Raw genomic sequence first — 13,629 nt, forward strand, 5'->3', positions numbered from 1 at the left:
TGACGATGGTGATCACGGCGGCGATAACCTCAGCAAATATGGAGAGATCACTTTTTGTGTTTACTTTTTAATGAGAAATCACTGTTCTATCTGTACGCTCTATACGGCTATCTGTAATAATGTATACAAGGAGTATGTATATATGTGTGTGTGTGTGTGTGTAGCTGCATGCAAAACACAGAAGAAGGTAGTTTTACGGAAACACAGTGGGCCAAATCCAAATCAGCGCACTTTGTGTGGGCCAGCTAATAATGATGACGTTAAAATCAATATGATAAGGCCACTATAACTACACCGTTGGTCATTAAGTAATTCGAAAAGCAAGAGCCTCCATGACCACGAAGGAAAGGCCTCACTGCTGAAAAGTGCCGTTCAGTTATTAGTTCCTTACACAACTATAATTTTTCAGTTTCTTCTAAAAAACCAAGTATTCGTATAGTCCAACAACGCTAGTCGCATGTGTTGCTGATTTTTAATCTAATTTGAGGTGAGGACGCAGTAAATCACTTAAATTTGTTAGCAATGCTATAAGCATCAAGTCTTGAATGCTTGTCTTCAAAGCTTCATATGAATCGTGCGAGATCCTGTTTCTTTGAATTCGAAATGACCATCAGAAAATGGATGAAGTTTGTTTTTTATTTTGATGAATTAGAATAGATAGGTTTAATATTGAAATGTTATGACTAGAAGATCTGTAGATCTGTACGATTTCCTCAACTTGTTACGCGTGTGTGATCATTAGTTGAAGTTGTTCGCCGTTAACTTTTTTTTTTTCGGTCAGCGCGTCAGATTTGAGCGGTATTGTCAGTATTTCACAGGGCAAAGGGTAAGCTAATTAGTAAGCTGTATTGGACTGATGTACATTTTTTGCTGATCTTAGGCATGATGATAAAATCTGACTGCATCTGCGCTTATGTGATCCCTAACGTGTACGATCCTTTATGCATCGTTAAAAAAAGCCTTAATATATGTGCAAATCAAAACGCTCTATCCCTTCGAATCTGTCAAATTTCAGGAAGTGGAGGTGTCTCAATTAAAATTAAAGCAATCCCTCCGAAAAGTCCACCTCGGGCTCAGAGTCCGGAGAATCCACCTCAGTCGCCATCACGAAGTTCCAGTTCGTCTGATGGTTCGTCATACGCTCATCGACACAAGAAGTTCCGCGAGAAGCGGCACCATCATAAGAAGTTCTCTCGGCCAAGTTCACCTGTATCGACACCAACACCGCCGATGCCAACGGGCCCACCCGGCCCGGTGGTAACCCCTCCCGCAGCCTCTCTTATCCCTACAGTTGATAATAACAATACTAGCCAAGGTCAAACTGCGCTTCCTCCGGCTCAACAGGTCGCCGTACAACAGCTGACTCAACAACAGCCTGCTCCACCACCTCCAGAGCGGTCTTCAAGCGGACAACATCAGCAAACATCAGCTGCCCACCCACTAAACCCAAGCCAGCAGGCGCCGTCCCAGCATCAATCGGTGCATTTATCCCAGCAACAACAGCAGCAGTCAATGACGGGTGCACCGCCAACTGCGCATCAATCAGCCACTTGTGGCCTGCACGGACCACCCAGCGCACACACAGGTGTTGGCAGTCCCCACCAGGGTTCCTTACAAACATCTCGGGTGGCACCGTCTCCCACTGCTGGAACGACGACGGTCACTAGTGGCACGGGAAGCGCCTCATCCGCGTCGCCAACGGTCTCTTCGTCATCAACCCGGGTTGGTTCTGGCGTTTCGACGGCCCAGGTAAACAGTCACCATGCAGCAATTACTGCACCAGCGGCCGCTGCGGCAGCAATGGGTCGTGTCCCGCCGCCGTCCCATGGACGAGCTGCTGGCGCTGGGGGTATTCACGGAGTTCATGGAACAGCTGGTGCCGTCGCCGGTGCTGCGAGTGGCAACCTTCGGCCGTCGGGGGTGCAACATCCCTCGGTTGTTGGTGGAGGCGGTGGTTCGGCAACGACAGGGGGGCCAGGATCGGTCCATTCCCGAGGCAACGCTAGCAGTAGTGGTGTTAGAAGTCCGGCGGGAACCGGACTTCCCAGAGCAGCAGGTGCAACACACCATCCCCATGCTACAGGTCCCCCTCACGTTGGTCAACCACCGCATCATCACGGTGCGGCCAGCCACGGCCATAGCCATACGCCAAGCTACTCCGCGCACGCTGCAGCTCACCACTCGTCAACGGCTGGCGCCGGTGGAGGCGGCCTATTCGGCCAGGGGGGCGCAGGTCCACCCCAGCACGGTCACGGAACACACGGCGGAATGCCACCAAATGCTGCCAACTTCGCCCCGCCCCATACACAGTTCACGCCCACCATGTCGCCTAGCACCCTATATCCGCCTCATGCACCGCCTGCTCCCCACCCCTATTATAGATCCATGTACTCGACTCATCGACAATAAATGGATAGATGTATACGTAAACAATACTATTATTGCATACATGCCTAAACATACAAAACATACATGGTTATAAAAAACCAAACATGGAACAGGGACCGAATCGTCGTTATTACATGAATGTATAGTCAGACACAGAGCCGTACAAATAAATTCACATTCATACAGATACACACGCAAGAACAAACAAATAGAAATGGTCACCTTTCGGTGATTATTTATTAATTTTGATGATGATGATGATGATAGATATACGTTATAAAATGACGGTGTCGTTTTCGTTTTTCTTAGTTGTTTTGCTCCGTACAGCTACTTTTAGTTGTTTGTTGACCTGTTTGTCTTTGTACAGAGAAGCTTGTACGAAGAGAGAAGACGAATCACATTACATACTTATTATGTGACCTACATATATTCACTGTCTTAATATAGAACACTGTTGTAAATATATTTAGACGATATATATCTTGTTTTTTTTTTGCATAGATCGTAGCGCGCCTACGCATGCATCGCTGAACTGAAAACGCATCGTTGTGTTACAAAAGAAACTACAAGATGCATCCTCGGCAATAGGTGGACGCTGATAACAAACGAATGGCAATACAATGTCGTCGTTTCATTACTATTTATTGTAACTATAGCCTTAATGGAACTTGTGAGCTTTCTTTTGTCAGGCTACTAATGCATAAATTACTTCAAAACTTTCACACGTACAGGAGTAATTCACATCACTTCGACCACTGTGGCCGAGGTACATGCAATACCATCCAGCAGCATTGAAAGCCTTTGGTACTTCAAGCAAATTCAACATAACTTATTTGGCGACGAAACAGTGCAAGAGTTTGTTGTCATTGCTGTTCTTTTTTTTGTGAGCTTTTGTTCTTGTATACCACCTTTATGTGCCTTTAGACATTTTGACAAAGAAAAACCCTTTTAACTGTATACTGTTTCGTTGTCGAAAAAAAAATCGAAACCTCCCACACATAAAAGGTCTTGAAAACATTATTTTAAACACACTCCGTATTTTGTACAGATATTGCCGTTATCGTACGTATGGTCTCATTGACTTTCCGCTATTTCACGCCGTTCGCCTGTCGCAAATTTTCGAAAAAAAAAAAACTTTTTGCTTAGCTACACAAACACAAATAGATGCACATCTAAGTAAACAATTAACTTTATCAACAGTACCGCAGTATACAAAACAAAGCAATAACGAGCGAGTCTGAGAAAAGTAAAGGCGAGTGTGAGAGCAAAACAAGCGTGTAGTGATGATGTAAAAACGGCGAACGATACGGTTGGTGCTTGATGCGGCTCTACTCCAGAGGAGATGTCGCACCAACTCATAAAGGCATATGGTGGACATGAGCTACTGTGGGGCGTTAGTTTGAGTGAACGGCAATCTGAGTGCGAAGTGATGAAAGCGGTGAGAAATGACACAGTTAGATAAACAACTGAGAAAGCAATGCAAGGAACACTCCCCAGAACGGAAACTCCATCTTGAATTGAGCGCCCATCGATATTTGTAGATTCTCTCAAACGACTCGAAAACAAGAAATGTTACCTGAATGGTTTAATCATTGGTCGAACGTAGTAGAGAAGAGAAAGCGCCTGGACATAAGTATTTTTTTATTACCTTTTTGTGTTATTAATATACATTTGTATATGTGTGTGTGTTCGCTTAGCTTCCATATGTGTGCTTAACAGACACTCCGCATATGCCCTAAGGGTTCTGATTTTGGATATTCTACTCTTGGTCTTGAATAGATTTCGTCATTTAAAAAGTTGTTGTTACAATTATTATTACAGCTCCTAGTATGAGTACAGTGACTACTATTTCACTGCTCATCTAGTTAAATTTGTTCGGTTATTTTCCGTCCTTGTTTCTCTGCTTCACGCTTTCTCGTTGTATTTTTACTACCCACTAGCAATTTAGGAATCAACCCAACGCCGTTAGTAAACCATTCCACTCGTTCCCCCTAAGTGTTACGTCGTTAAAGAGAAAAGTCGTCATAATCAGGCATATATATGATGACGCTTGTCTATAACGACTTGATAATTGATGAGGACAAGTGAAATGTCTTTATTATGAGGTGCTTGGTTGACCCCTACACTGCTGGCTAGTGGCAAAAATAAGACGAGTGAACACGAAAAAAACGACCGGGAAAAATGATCGAAGAAAGATACGGGCCCGCTATATTGTTCGCCAAAGTGAAAATTAAACAAAAATAATTGATTCAGCCAGAACACAATTTTCTCAAACAAATACGACGCAAGGTAGCCGACTAACTGCAACATACTTGCAATATTATTCACAGATGCAATCACATCTGTGAATAATATTACGGCGGCGTCGAAGGTCTGTCTCTGTTCGCCTAAATCTGGTGCCTGTGACCTACCTGTATTGGACTGCCAGTTTTTTCATTAACTCATTATTAACCTGATTGTACAGCGGTGATCGATGTCACTATTATAGCTGTTTTCATTCCATAAGTGCGTCTTTTTATTTTCATTTCTCATCGTCAACCAACCCACGTATATTCAATATTAGAAACAGAGATAAAGACAAATAAGATATACATACATATGTATTTACATGAGTGTGTATATGCATGTAAATCAAATGTATTTAGAAGAAAACAACTTTGAATGTGTAGTGATCTATAATTATTATGGCGCCGCCCCCCTTACACGTTCTCTCGTTAGGTTTGTCCGTCTGTGGGGCTAATACGACGTCACGTCAAGCGTGAAAATGCTGGTCGGATGTTGCAGTTACTTTGCCACCATCTTGAACAAAACCGCACGAAGACAGATTTGTTGACCCTATACGCTGGGCAATATCTCATGACCAAACCGCGTTCTAGATTAATATTGTCTCGAGCACTTGGAGTGGCTTAAAAAGATGCGTGTTTCGCGAGCGGGGGTCAGACAGATTAGCGTTTTAGCCAGATTTAGCTCCTCGCTATGCGATGAATGCTATAGAAAGATGAGATTGATTGTCACGGATAAGCTACTATTGTCTAGTTGAATGAAAGAAAAGTGGAGAACTCTCTTCTTTGGGAACCGCCGTAGTGATATGATGACGTCAAAGAAAACGAATAATGGATCTAAACCGATGACGAGGCTGGATAATAATAACAATCGTGTGTGTAAGTCATTCAATCGTCAAGATTATTATTATTATTATTATACAACTGTACTATTAACACACGAGGGTACATCAGTAAGTTGCACGAACGTAGATTTGAATACCGCTTATACATTTCATTACTGCCCATCTACCAGCGTTATGAGAGCTGGGAAAAGCATGCGTGGAGCGTTAGTGTGCCGATGGCTAATAGATCGCGGATTATAATGTACGAAGGGAAGGCCGATCAGGTGTCTGGTCCAATTGTAGCACCATTGCGTGTGCGAGTTTATAATGGATTTCGGTTTTAGCAATCGAAAATTCAAGGTGACAGCTGTTAGATGTAACTGGAAAACATACACAAGCTCCAGTGTAAAGTCGTTTGACCGCCGATGATTTAGTTTGTCTAATTGTGATTCATCAATCAAACAAACAACAACAACAACTAATCAGTCGGGCAGTGTTGAACACATAAAATAGGGGCATTCAGAAAGTTAAAAATTCGCAAGAAACAAAACAATAATTGAGATTTTATTAGAAAAAGCAACTGTCGATGCGTAACCGATTGGCTAATGCAGACGAATAAACCATTGGCTTTTCTCGTGCACATTTCCACTAAGACTAGGCGTAAGCAGAAAGAGACATAACAAAGCAATATTAGGGTCCAGTTTTCCCCTTGTGTCTGATGCAACACAAGATGAGAATTAAGCTCATAGAGGCCGTGATATAGAACAGAGCGTTTTAGGAAGGGAGGACAGGTCATCGTGGATGTATCTGTAACTGGCTAGGGCCTTCTCGTGCGCAAACTGAAATTGGCGGTCGGAATGATCACTACACGATTATGATTGGAAGCAGGTTACGTAGAAAGCCGTAATGTAGAACGACTTAGTGTAATGTTTTGCAGTAATAATATATAATAGGAATAATTATAGAACGTAATGGTGACGATGATGGTTGCTGGTAATTGAGTAACTGGACCCGTTATCAATCCACTCACGAACAATAGACGATAGTCTTTTCGGCAGACTGGGAGGTTCTGCTACTGAAATCGAAGACTGGTGACATGGAATATAGAGCATAGAGTTATGAGAACAGGAGCACTCTCGCAGAAGCAAGATAATGGGATAAGACAGTAGACGACTGATGTTGTAATGGATCATCACAGTAATAACAACAGTAATCACATTAATGACTATAAACTATGGGGATCTGAATGAAACGATGCAAAAGGTAACGAGAACAATGAAGTGAGTGTACACGTTAACTGGAGTAATGAGGAAAGGATGTCTGTTGCGAGGGAGTGTTTGTCCGGATGTAAAAATGTGTCTGGAAGACAATGGAAAGCTTGTGACAAAAATAGTGTTGTCCAGTTGAGCTAACGAGTAAGAGGGCCAAGATAGTTCCGGGCCTTGAAGTGTAAACACGATAATCCGATTTTTTTTATAATTACAACCCGTTCTCGTGACAGGAGGAGCTATTGCATGTGTTGCAAATCACCAAATATGCCAGCAGCGTCCTCGATCATTGGACGTTGTTTCGACATATATCTGACAAAGTTTCTACCAAAAGTATGATGCTAAGAATACTTAAGATCGTGTAAAATTATGACAGAAATGACTTCAGCTCAAGTGCAAAAAGGCCGAAAATAAATCATAACGGCAGCAGATGTCAGGGCGAACTGGGGAAAAGGGTTAGGATATTTGAGTGTGACAGATCTCGCAATGTGTTAGCACCATTAATTATTATACTTATGAACGGTAGTACTAGTAGTAGTGTGCGGTTAAATACGCTACGTGAAAACGAACATTCTAATGTAACGTAATTATCATGTACTGTACATACTTTACATAAATATATATACATAGTAACAATGACAACATGTAATAGCTATTATTATTTTATATATATATATATATATATATATATATAGACGATGAAGTATATTCTTCGTTTTTCGCCGGTGACCAACTCTGCAAAACCTAATGGCTATGTGTGACAATGAGTGCATAACTATTATTATATTACTGCCAATATTATCGTTTGTTAGCGATCAAGTGTATAATCGCTATATGCCGTATGCATTATACAATTGAAGATCTACTACATAGCATATGTTAATGCGTTCATTGACGACTCCACATGAGTGTATATCCTAGCGTCAGAAATGAAGATCATAGGACTCGTCGCTAACGGCGACATAAGAAAGAAAAGAATGCTTTGGTTTTTCGATCATTTTTTTTTTTTTATAAGATGACTTTACAACGGAAATCTGTAAAATATGAGTAGGGTTATTATTGCTATGAACTATTGCTGCTAGTATATAATATTGTAAAACGAAATAGACGTTAAAGGAAAATCGCGGTCAGCGTCTCGTTTGCCCAGATTGTTGAAGAGAGCGCGTGCGAGAGAGAGAGCGAAATATGGGAAAGCGTAAAGCGTCTCACTAACAGTAGATGATGTCCTTGAAGCAGGGAATAAGAAATCTCTGCATGAGAACGGTATAAGCGACTGGTTGCGTAAACATGCTCATAGTCTAATACACTTTCGGACCACGACTGCGATGTATGTATAGCAACTGTGATTTAAGATTTAAGATAAGAACTGATGCAGACGGGAATCAGAAACGACGACCGGCAACTAAAGATAGCCTAAACGCTGTTGGATAGTAGATAGCTGAAACAAACGCTTTGCCATTCGAAGTTATACAATCACAATCGTGCGGAGCTGTGTTACAGTCATATCGTACCCGACCATTTACAAGAATAGTCCACAAGTGATTTTCGAAGCAGTGATGATCATTTCCAGTTCCCCATGAATCAAATCGGGCTATGGTTGATTCGACAGGAATCAGCGCCTTCAATACAGCCACATAGTCAACTTGCTCTCCATTAGCTCTGTCGATCTCTTACGATGGACCTACTACGGTCCATGACTGACGCTATTCACCACGTATCATTGAGTCCAAATTCCTCATGTATCGTTTATCTATCGAAAAGTCTAGTGCAACGGACCTCTGGAAGCAGCATCTGCAAATGGCATTATTGAGCACTATTTGCTCTGTTCTCGCTCATCGGACTGTGGAAAAGTAATGCTATCCACATACCCCCCTGCCATTGGAGGCACCTTCAATCCGATAAATTTCTGCTCCGCGCCTGTTAATTGGACCCGCTTTTAATCTATGGCTATAACAGACAAAGCTACAGCAGCCCAGTATTGGTTAAATGTTTACATCGAGTTATATACAATCCGGTCAAGTGAAATTTCCTTTTATTATATGCTACAGACAGAGGAACTATGACAAATGCTAGAGGCAACGCCGTCCCTGTAATTTCACTATGGTTGCCATCACGGCGTGACATTCAAAACATAATAAGTCATCATACAGCAAGAGCAAGCGAGAAAATTATAACTACTATAACTGTGAGAAAATAATAATATTATACTAAAAAAAAACTAATTAAATACTATAGTAATACTATAATAATATTTAGTAGAAATAACGAATTCATAAGTGACGGTCGCACGGCGTTATAGGTGCGAAATAACTTATGTTCGGTGGATTTTCTGAGAGGGCGTGTATGTGCGTGTGTCGGGATATAAAGTTAATGTATAAAAAGGAACGAACGGACCTGTTAGCATAGGGCAGCAAAGACCAAGACAACCACTTCGTATTCGGCCTGCTGTCATGCCAACACGACAAAGAGCTATGTATTAGGATACAGTGCAAATAGGACAAATTAAATTCACAACAAATTAACTTGTGATTAATGAGGAGGAAGCAGACATTGAGAAAATGAGATTTAAGAAATTTGTACCGCAGTTGCACTTAAATCACACATAAGCCAATTAACATTGTTTTAACAGAATGTTGAGAGGAAACTCGAATGACAAATGGTACCGAAAAAAAAACAGTTGACATTTACAAAAAAAAAAATTAAAACACAGGAAGTATTCGATGAGGCTAAATTCACTCAGTGAAGGTCTGTATTATCTCAAAGGTAGTTCCATATGGTACATCTGATCCAATACAAGTATCTCCACAAGGAATACTGCGGTGAAGCATTGAAACATTGCTCCTGGGCTCGAAGATGCAGCATTCGCCCTTGAGTGAAAAAATGGAAGCCACAGATCGGCGCAATTCAACCGACCGACTATTAAAGATTATATAAAGATGTATATCTATATTTCGCGGGTGGTAGATCGAAAACGAGTAGCGTACAATCGAAAGCGGCGTTAACGCTGGAAATTATGACAGTCACGAAACGACCGCTGCTAGTAATGGGTAACGGCAGAAATGACGCGAGAAATGCACAGGTTGACCAGATTAAGACGGAAAGCATTTGAAGTGATTGAAAGAGGTTTATTATTTTTACTATTATTATTATTATTATTATTATTATAATAAAGTAAGCAGATGAGAAACCAAAAAACTGATCATGCTTCAGAGCTAGGTATGGCAAACGAGGATACGCGTTTAAAACATAGGAGGAAAAAATAGTTCAGGTGTTTTTTTTTAGCCACAACGCTATTGCCGAGCTTATGAATCCGCCACGTGAAGTGCTACAGCTGGCTAAAGCGTTTGTTCGTAATACCGCTAGATGCTGCTTTCGTATCAAATTCACTGGAAGAAAATTATGTTTCAGTCTAGTTTAGAATACAATTGTAACCCAAATTGTCGAGTATTTACAATGATCTATTCACTTGAAATATGACAGTCATCATCCATTTTTGGGTGCGATTAGACAGCCCCAAGTCTTTGGGGATGTCTGTCTTTTTGTAATAAGATGAAGGGAGAATGAGATATTAACATTGGGACGGTCAGTGCTGGGAATGTTTTAGAAGTACGCTGCTCCGTCCGGTATAATAGAAGCCACAAAGATTTCGGTAAGTACATCTAAAAATTTACTTTTGTTGTTGAAACACTTAATGCAACTACAACAGGTCACCATCTATGGCCTTTTTCATTGGCCTACTGGCTGGTGTTTCGGGCTATGTCCAGGATGTCAAAGTCCGCCAAACGAGCACATACAGCGTCATAAAGTCTAGAGTGCGTACAGCATGTATAGCCCAAAAACCTAATCATTACTATATTTTTTCACTGGCGTTACAGCCTCGATTTTATCTAATCAGTAATTATAGGGATAGACGAGGGTTACGATGTTTGTGTCCACGTTACCCTCCGAGTGCTATAACAAGCTCTTGACGACGAACGAAATTGCCTAGAAAACGAGAACTGTAATAAATTCTTGATGGTGCCAACGATAATGGCATACAGCGCAATACAGACAACTAAGTGAAGGACGTTGCGCTTCTTGTTTTGTGTGTGGCAGGCTTTGCCAACGAGGAAAACAAGTAATCCTCAAATACATTTACGGTGACTACTCGATGGTTCACCGTTGAACACTTCGCGTAAACGCCTTGGTAGTAATCAATAGAAACACCACGGACAGGTACATCTCCGAATATTACACACTGACTGCGCGATCGTTGTGTACAAAACCCTGCTCTTATATATAAATGAAAGGTAGTCATTAGCTTAGATCGGTAGTCCGTAATGAACCAACGTAACCTGCAAACATTGTACCAGGATTTGATAAGAACAGCTGAGTCAAGCATTAAACATTGCCGTAGGTGTTTTAAGATCTATTGTATTTAAGAGTATACCTCTGTTCGTATTAACTGTCATCCTAGCAGCCTAGGCTCTAACGAGTCTCCTAATGGTGTAAAACATAATGTGTGGTCACTTGACATAACGTTCTCGGGAGGGCAGGGAAGGGAGATATCCGTCTGGTTATGTCGACTACGGCAAGTGTGCTGTTCCAGCTACAAGCAGTGATTACAGGGGCGAATGCTAGCGGCCCAGCACGAACCGTTCCACGGTGGAAGCAACGACCATTTTATAGGATGAACCCCTACCAAGTAGCTGACAATACGGTCGATATATAATGATAGACTTCAGTTTGGCGATTTTAAAGGCGTGACGAGCTATGAGTGTGCTTGTGTAGCCGGACGTGAAGTGCTGTTCAGGTTCGAATACATATGCAGTTTGTAACTCTTCCAATGGTTCAAAGCTGGCTTGCGAATTCGTGACGAAATATTGACATATACAGTGCGCGAATGCAGGGACAAAACGATCTTGCTGGTGCACGCTAACACCATGAAGCTCTACAAATGTAGGAGCAGAATGCGGGTGAGTTTCAAGCTCAGGAAACGGCAGTATCTCGTATGATGTTTAGCGCACGTACGACCTATCCTTTTGGCATGCCCTAGTGACGCTCAACGGCGGAAACACTTCCAAGCTGACATATAGCCGAAAATTGTTTTCTTTTTTGGGAAGATTTAGAAAAATATGAGTTAAAGAAATTGAAAAGAAGTACGAAGACGTAAGATGAAAAATTGAACTTCAACACGCGTGGTACAGCCACGAGCGTCTGACACCCCTTTGCTCATGCCCTAAAGTTTCAAATTGTATCTCTAGATATTTTTAATTATGTGCGTTCTCGAAAAAGATATGTTGTTTTCGTAAAATCTTCTTTAACCATGTACAGCAAAAAGGGAGTCAAAGAGGGTGTTACTTGGATTTTAGTTCGTTTGGACATGACTCTGATTAATCGTTAAGTCACATGTAGAGCATTTACATAACTACGGCAACGGATTATCTAGAACAGTCGTGGTATTCTTTGTAGGCTTACCCTTACTTTCTCTGTAAATCTATTAAGGACAGTAATATGACTTGCCATACAATATTAAGACTCCTGCTGAAAACCTGAAGACATGTTTAACATGGCTTCACTCTATGTTTGCAAGTTCGTGTAACGTCCCCATCTGCTTTTGACATTATAAAAATGTCCCTTTTCTGTGAAAAAGATTTTTGATTCGCACCGACGCGGTTTTGTTGGAAATCGATCGACGGGCTATTCAACTGTTGAAAGTTAATAAGACAAATTTTTCACCCCTGTAACTACAAGCTGTTTATCAATGTTCTACATTTTAATTTTTCAGAGCTTCTCATGACAGTGGGTTATCATCTCTCGTTGTACGACGTTTCGACATTAGGTATTGGACCCAGGATTATATTGTAATGTAGAGTCTAACAGCTCTTTGAAAATAGAAGTGAAAACCACGAACCCCAGATCTGTACCGCTTCTGTAGTACGTCGTGCGGTTTCAGTTACTAAGGATTTATCTCTCTAATGATCAAACCAATAAACTGCTTAACCGAACAGGTCTACATTGTGTCAACGAAGCGAGGCGATTTCAAGCCTCCGTCTGTCTGATATTAAAAGGGGGATTGAATCGCGTGAGCTGTTAAAACTTGATTGCGAGAGCCGCGGAATTTTGCACAGTTTAATTCAATCTCCTGAAAGGTACTTTGTCACGGTTGTATTCGGCTGTAGTCCAGCCAGAATATCGGCTGGGCCACTCCGGAAAATATTACCCAAGTGCCATTCGTTCAAGGACGCGGATGGCTGGGACCAAGCTTGATATTCCAAAGAAGAAAAAGGCAATTCCCAATGGAGTACCCTGCTGCTACGAGCTCAAGAAGCATCTTGTATTTCCAGAAATTTATCATAACCAATCGGGTAGGAAATCGAAAACCTTTTACGCTGGTATTGCAAAGGGTTCATTCGTGGAATGATGATCTCCTGAGAAGCGCAAATCGGACGTACCGGATGTATGCTGAGATGTGTATGCTGCTAGAACGAAAACTTTACAATAGAGAGTGCTTCCAACCGGGTCTCTAGATATAAGACCAGCACTGAAATACTCTGTTCAGAACCCAGAAAACGGAACACTTTTTTATGCTAGTGAATTTTTCTCTACTGCATTTAACTCTCCGACTTAAGAATTCTCTACTGAAAGACAATATATAATCCGCGCCGAAATAATAAAGTCATTAACTTGATAAGTGTGCAGGCATCTAGTAAGCCCGCTCGTGAACTTACGCCCAGCGCTTTGGGGTGATGCTGTCATGGGCTTGTATATTCAGCAAGAAATAAAGGCAGACGAAGCTTGCGGAGCTCTTTACGACCTACGCCAATCCTCATTTAGAGGAGGTTTGCAGTCATCACTGGGAAGTCGTATTGCAAACAAATGAATTAC

At 41.6% G+C, this 13,629-nt stretch overlaps 1 protein-coding gene across 1 annotated transcript in view; it reads left to right on the forward strand.

The window, feature by feature from the left end:
- LOC111244614 (uncharacterized) overlaps nt 1-13,629 on the forward strand; it is a 91,461-nt gene that overhangs the window by 9,370 nt on the left and 68,462 nt on the right. Inside the window, exon 9 of the mRNA XM_022791889.2 lies at nt 1,016-11,717. Within this exon, the coding sequence (XP_022647624.1) occupies nt 1,016-2,409 (1,394 nt within the window). The 3' untranslated portion in view covers nt 2,410-11,717. The remainder of the gene's footprint in view (nt 1-1,015; nt 11,718-13,629) is intronic.

Source organism: Varroa destructor, unplaced genomic scaffold (assembly GCF_002443255.2).
Source record: "Varroa destructor unplaced genomic scaffold, Vdes_3.0 BEIS01000002.1, whole genome shotgun sequence".
Classification (NCBI taxonomy): domain Eukaryota; kingdom Metazoa; phylum Arthropoda; class Arachnida; order Mesostigmata; family Varroidae; genus Varroa; species Varroa destructor.